This window comes from Mobula hypostoma, chromosome 16 (genome assembly GCF_963921235.1).
Source record: "Mobula hypostoma chromosome 16, sMobHyp1.1, whole genome shotgun sequence".
Classification (NCBI taxonomy): Eukaryota; Metazoa; Chordata; class Chondrichthyes; order Myliobatiformes; family Myliobatidae; genus Mobula; species Mobula hypostoma.
The window spans coordinates 69,089,956-69,097,226 of record NC_086112.1 but is presented as its reverse complement, the minus strand read 5'-3'; the positions used below and the strand labels follow the sequence as shown (position 1 = coordinate 69,097,226).

Here is a 7,271-nt window from a genome sequence, read left to right as displayed (position 1 = left end):
AGAGTCTTTTTCTGTGCGGTGGAGTTTTCAGCTGATCTCATAGAGCTGCAGAGCTCTATGTTCTAAATTAATCAAACAACTTACATTTATTGAAGACTGGGGAGCTGGGCTTGAAGATCGTGCGTTATTTGGCTCCAATTGCATGATCTGTAAAACCTCCCAACTGACCGCACACCTTGTATCACATTGATTGCAAAATCCCACCATACCAGATCATTCTGCCTTTTAGATTGCCGCCCCCCCCCCGAAGTGAGATCATAACCAGGCAATATAAAACCATGTCGAATGTTATATATCAGAACTGAATTACGTTGTACAAATAAAGATCCTCTTGCAGATTGTTTGTTGGTCTAGGATAGCATCTGTCATCTTTTATGTGCTCATCAAGATTGTGGTGCACGCAACTGCTGTAGCTTCTGTGGGGTCTGCAGTTTTTACTGCTTGCAAAACCTCACTAATTTGTTAAAGGCAGTAAACTCTCAACCCGCAGCAATGTTTGAATTGGGGACACAAAAGATTTTAGCTGCAAGAGTCTGGAGAACGTAATAAAATTAGGGACACAAAATTAGGTCCTGCTGAAGGGTGTCAGCCTGAAACATCGACTGTACTCTTTTCCATAGATGCTGCCTGGTCTGCTGAGTTCCTCCAGCATTTTGTGTGTGTTGTTTGGACTTCGAGCATCTGCAGATTTTCTCTTGTTAGGGACACAAAAGACTAGTTGTTAACATCTGCAGCAATACATTACATTTTCTTCCATAGGTAACACACATCAAAGTTGCTGGTGAACTCAGCAGGCCAGGCAGCATCTCTAGGAAGAGGTACAGTCGACGTTTCCGGCCAAGACCCTTCATCAGGACTCGTCTCAGCCCGAAACATCGACTGTACCTCTTCCTAGAGATGCTGCCTGGCCTGCTGCATTCACCAGCAACTTTGATGTGTGTTGTTTGAATTTCCAGCATCTGCAGATTTCCTCGTGTTTGCATTCTTCCATAGGTGTTGCCTGAGCTACCAAATTCCTCCAGCTTTTTGTGTGTTACTGTGAAAAAATATCAAAGGCAATATCAGACAGTGTACACAGTTCGCAAAGGTTCATTTACTATTGTTACATTACAGTTAGCAGGCTCTTCTAACCCTCATCATTCCTGAACTACTTTGTTGTGAGGTCAACTCAGACAGAGTTCTGACTTGCATTTAGGAATTGGATGGAGATATAATATTTACTGTTGGAATTATTGTCTGGATCGGGAAAAAAAGAGACTGTGGAAAGGCATGGACGGTTAGTCTGCGAACGAGCTAGAATGTTGAGGATTTGAGATTAAATAGTGGGATAAAAAGTGGCAAAGAAACAAATCCACAACCCCATAAATCATCGCTAACTCCTTTGGTTCCGCCCCCTGGCCCGCCGCGGTGAGGTCATCAACAGCGGGGGAGACGTTGACCAATCAGGTCGAATCTGGGAAATTCAAACCGGGTAGAGACGGAAAGGAGTTATCACACCGCCGTTCCAGTCCCGCTGCAGGGAGGCTCCAGGCCCGAACCCCGGTCCCGCTGCAGGGAGGCTCCAGGCCCGAACCCCGGTCCCGCTGCAGGGAGGCTCCAGGCCCGAACCCCGGTCCCGCTGCAGGGAGGCTCCAGGCCCGAACCCAGTCCGAGTGCTGGGAGACTGGCGGTTAGGCCCCGAACCCGGTCGGGTGGAGAGATATGGATAAAAGGCAGGAAGGCACGGGTGTGAAGAGCCCTGGAATGGCGGAGGAGAGTGCGGTGCAAGTGTGTGTCCGGCTGAGGCCTCCCAACGCCAGGTGAGTAGGATCTTGTTTAATGTGATGAAAACACAAATAGCGCTGATGCCGAGCCTTGAAAACGGGAACTCGGTTTACATAAAGCCAAGAGATGCTGGAATTCCAGAGCAACGCACACAGAATGCTGGAGGAAGCAGGTCAGGCAGCATCAACAGTCAACGTCTGACGCCGAATTGTTGATGGAAAAGGAATGGGGGAAAGTCGGAATAAGAAAGTTGGCGGAGGGGCAGGAGTACAAACTGTCAGGTGATAGGTGAGGGGGAAACTGGGTGGAGGGTGGAATGAAGTGAGAAGCAGGGAGATGATGGTGGGAAAAGTTTAGGGCTGACGAAGAAGGAATCTGATGGGGGAGGAGGGGATTGGGGAGAAAAGGAAGGGAGGTGATATGGGGAAAGAAAACGAAAGGACATTCTTGCCTGTTGAGGTGGACAGAGCAAAAGTGCTCAAAGAAGTCACTCACTCTTCCTTCAGTTAATCCTGACGAAGGGTCTCGGCCTGAAACGTCGACTGCGCCTCTTCCTATAGATGCTGCTTGGCCTGCTGCGTTCACCAGCAACTTTGATGTATGTTCCACTAATCTATGTCAGGTTTCACTGATGTAGAGGAGTCTGCATTGCAAACACTGGATATAGACTTGAAGGGTTGCCTCACCTGGAAAGACAGTTTAGGGCCCTGAATGTTGGTGAGGGAGAAGGTGTAGCACTTGTTCTGCTTGCAGGGATAAGTTCAAGGACGGAGATCAGCCTGAGTAGCCTTTCTCAACCTTTGCTCTGAAGGAGCCCTGTAAATAATTTTCAGGTTTCAGGGAACCCTTGTGTACAAATTATATTATCTGCAGCTCATGGTACGTTAGTGTGATCAGTAAGTTGTAGGTATAATAATCCAAAAATAATTGTCGATGCTCTTTTGAGTAGAGAATGAATTTTTAGCGAACTTTGGGGGTAAAAAATCAGGTAGTTAAGCTTAGCTTAACTTGAAATTAATCTTTCCCTTTCATAAATTTTAAAAACTCAGAAGACAAACATAATAAATTTCTGGCTTAAGCCAAAATGGGATTTAATTTTATTTAAAAATTAGACTTGGTAGATTTAATTTAAAAGGTTTTAATTAATGCTAGTTACAATTTATAGACCATGTTGAATAGTGAAGTTACTAAAAACCATAAGCCAAAGCAATATGAATAGAAATTTAGCCTCTGATGCAATTTTATACAAGACTTTGAAAAAACATTTTCTTACTAAGTGATATGATCAGGGTCAAATATCAGCTTGACATGTGGAACCACTGCTTGAGTATTTGTGCAGCAAAAAAAAACAATTATGGGTTGAACTTCAGGTAAGCTCACACGGATTTCAACCAGTCATACACTTGTGTTGAAAGCAAGGAAAAATACTTTTCAATTTTGTTCTGTAGGACTTGTTGGTTTTCAAAACAACAATACTTTCTGATATCCTTCCTCACTCTCAAGCCCAAGAAGCAGTGGAAACATCAAGATTTTCTTTTGCAACATGATTGTCACGTACCCCGTGACGGGAATAAAGAAACCAGCAGAAATAGAAACCACTTTGGAGTCTAGTATTGCTAATAACTAATAATATTTATTAATAACTACGCAATACAGTTAGCTAAGTGAAGATCAATCAAACAGGTTAGCAAGAATTATATATACGAGTAAGTAAATCAGTAAGTGTGGAAAAATATGTATGAAAAACCAAGCTTCGTTAAGTCTAGGAATAAAAAGATACAGTCTTACGATGTTGAGTAAAGTTCAGTTCAGTTTGTGGAATTTAGTTGAATAGCGATAGAGAGAGAGACAGTTGAGTCTTCAGGTGAGCTGTTGCCGTCGATTTCCTTGTTGTCCTCCGAAATCCTTCACAAGTCACTGACTGTGATTTAACAACAAAGGGGACTGTACTTCGGTGTGGTTGAGCTGTCTACCCATGCCGGGGTCGGACACATGGACAACTCCCCACCGGCCTTGCCTTTGAATTTTCACTGGCAGAGCACTTGGATCAATCCGCCTGATCGATCCTCCAAAACCCACTTTCTCTGTGGGCACAACAATGCTCATTCAGTGTCCAGCTCATGTGTCTGAGGTCCGTATCATCTGACCTCCTATTTATCTCACCAGGCTGAGCATCACCTGCCATTCAAAGAGTCCCTCTTTCCTTTGTCTGTAAAGGAATGCGAGCAGGCAACAAGTCCTTGGAAGTAACATCAATAATGTCCTGTTGGTCACCATAGCAACCTTCGAGCTGCTCAGTTTTTATCTCCAAAGTTAAGTCCCGTGTCAGTCCAACTGAAAATCTTAGTCTCTCTCTCTCTTCCAAACAAACCATCAATGATAAATGTCTCTCTCTGTCTGTCTTCAAACAGTTAAAAGGGGCACTCCTGGATCCCCTCACAATGACTTTTCCAAAGATCTGGTTTCCTTTTAAGTCCAAGAATCTTGTCACTTGAAGTCAAAACATTTTCTCCAGGGTCGTGCAGAGACTTGTTCAACTGGTTCAGAGGCTAGTTTCAGCAGCCATTCTTCAACTTCAAAGCACTCAGCGACACCTAGCCCACTATTTTCTTGAAAGTACTCCTGCAATTCACCCTTCAGCTCAAATACCCTGTGGAGAACTCGTCCTTGGCTAAGCCACTGGATTTCTGTATATAGCAGGGGATCAGTGTGCTCTTTGGCCAGGTTTTCACACAGGGTGATAAAGTTAACTATTTTTGTAGTATCACCCAGAACTTCATTTCATTTTTTTCATTTTTGACATCAGTACCTCTGAAGAAAGCAGTGTGTTGTGTTGATGTCAGGAGTTTCTTTTTTTACAAGATAAACAAAACCTCTCCTGGAACCATCAGTATAGATGCCAATGAACTTCCTCCAAGACAAACCTTTTGATTCCAGATATGAAGACAAAACACTAAATATCTTGGCCTTTGCTTGTTTCAGGCAGCTCTTTGCAGCAGAAAATATTTTCTTGAATTTCGCCATCATTTACAAATCTTACAAATGCTACCATATGACATTTAATGGTGAAATCTGTTGACTCATCAACCTGGATACAGAAGCTGTTGTTTTTCAGTTTATCACACAAAACCTCTTCAGCATCATGTGACATGTCATCAATGCGTCGACTTATCCTAGTACTCTCTGAGAATGAAACCTTTTCAATTTCTGATGCGTATCATATGGCTATGATTTGTAGCAGTGTTTTTTTTTCAATTTTGCCGGAGGCATTGCTCCATTTGTAAGTTGCTTGCTACAGACTAGGCACAATGGAAATGGACAGCTTGGATCACCAGTCCATGTAAAACCCATAGATAGGCCGCTTTCATTGTAAAGACAGACTTTTGTGTGTCCGTAGTTGCACGAGTGCAGTGAAAATACTCAGAAGATTGTAATTCTTCATTATTAACCTTATCAGCGTTATATGTAGGCCTAGGCCTAGAATTTTCCTCTTCCATCTCACACCACCTCTTCAAAAATCGCCACTTTGGACAGTCTTTAGAATGAACATTTCCCTCCAAATTTCTACTACACCGGTAGTTTGTTTGTTCCCATAAGTCAGTCGGTGGTGCGTAATGGGAAGTTGGGGGATGTAATTCCGGAGGGAGAGGCTGACGTCAGCTCAAGCTGAGCAGTCTATTTACTGCTCGGAAAACGCACTTCATTCTCACCAATTATCAGCCTATTGTCCTCCCCTCCATGCCCACTAATTATCAATGGCCTCTTCATCTCGCATCAATATCTGAGAATGGACTCAATCAAATAAATGTGGTCCGTTTGTGCACTGTCATACTGGGCTGAGACTGAGATTGCTAATGGGGCTGCTAGGTCACTGCCCACCCCTATCAGCACTAGTACCGTGTATTGCGCGAAGTTCCAAAGAAGGTGCTTTTTTAAAATCATGATCTCTCGCGGAACCCTGGTTGAGAAACCCTGGCCTAGAGAGATAAAGAGTCAACTTTTCAAGCAAGAGCCTGTTGAATATTTCTGCTGTAAGAATGAGTTTAGCAAGGGGATCAGAGTACAGGGCAGTGAAAGTAAGGGATAAAAGGGCAGAGGGTATACTTTATACTTTGTCGCCAAACAATTGATACTAGAAAGTACAATCATCACAGCGATATTGATTCTTCGCTTCCCGCTCCCTGAATTACAAATATTAAATACTAAAAATAGTAAAAATTAGTAAATATTAAAAATTTAAATTATAAATCATAAATAGAAAATAGAAAACTGGAAAGTAAGGTGGTGCAAAAAAACGGAGAGGCAGGTCCGGGTATTTGGAGAGTACGGCCCAGATCCGGGTCAGGATCCGTTCAGCAGTCTTATCACAGTTGGAAAGAAGCTGTTCCCAAATCTGACAGTACGAGCCTTCAAGCTCCTGAACCTTCTCCCGGAGGGAAGAGGGACAAAAAGTGTGTTGGCTGGGTGGGTCGTGTCCTTGATTATCCTGGCAGCACCGCTCCTACAGCGTGTGGTATAAAGTGAGTTCAAGGACGGAAGATTGGTTTGTGTGATGTGCTGGGCTGTGTTCACGATCTTCTGCAGCTTCTTTCGGTCTTGGACAGGACAACTTCCATACCATGTTGTGATGCATCCTAGAAGAATGCTTTCTATGGTGCATCTGTAAAAATTAAGGGTTTTAGGAGACAGGCCAAACTTTAGTTTTCTCAGGAAGTGAAGTAAAGTATAGAATGAAAGGATGGCTTGGGAACGGGGAAAAATCCAAAACAGGATGATAGGAACACTCAGGACATTCCTTTGACAGAGGAACAACCAGTTGTTGTTTCCTTGAGTTAATATTCAGCTTTTGAATAGTATTGGTTGTGTTGTTTCTTGATCCCATGCAGTTTTCTGTTTCGAACATTGTGAAGGATGACTTTAGTCACTTTGTCTGGGTATCTTTAGTTGAACTACTCTTGCACCACTTGTCCTTCATAGAACACTTGATCCAAATCACTTTTGGTGACTTCATTTAGTTGATAGTTTGCTCAAAATGACACTGGAGTCCTGCAGGAAAAAGAGAAGGTGAATTCTGTGACATTATTCCCCAAGAAGATTGTCAAAGGCATTTGGCAGAATGCATGATAAAAGCTTTAAAGCAACCACTAAGACTTTTTGTTTAGAGGCCTTCACAGTCAGTTCCATCCTGCATGTTTTCCATGCTAGCCACACCATATTTGCCATTGTGACAACAGGACAGGAAATAAGGACATTGACTATTACAAGAAGCAACTGCTATTGGAAATTATTAATATAGCGAAGACACCTGAAAAGCTCCGAGCAAGATGTGGTTAATGACATACTACTACAAAAAGGATCATTAATGGTAGAGGACTATCTACAAAGGGGCAAGATAAAGTTTGGTACAGCCCATCCAATGGCCCTGTGGAATGTCAGAATTTGGGGTTCTCCTACCATTGCACGTTAATTAGTTAAAATCTGTGCTAAGCTTTCCATGAACTTGGACA

The 7,271-nt window shown here is 43.0% G+C and overlaps 1 protein-coding gene across 3 annotated transcripts in view; it reads left to right on the top strand.

Annotated features, from left to right (window-relative positions):
* The first annotated feature begins 1,485 nt into the window (after positions 1 to 1,485).
* The window catches only part of LOC134357473 (centromere-associated protein E-like), a 158,802-nt gene continuing 153,016 nt past the window's right edge, over positions 1,486 to 7,271 (top strand). For all 3 annotated transcript variants that reach the window (XM_063069091.1, XM_063069090.1, XM_063069089.1), the window contains exon 1: positions 1,486 to 1,799. In XM_063069091.1, the coding sequence (XP_062925161.1) occupies positions 1,702 to 1,799 (98 nt within the window). In that variant the 5' untranslated portion in view covers positions 1,486 to 1,701. The remainder of the gene's footprint in view (positions 1,800 to 7,271) is intronic.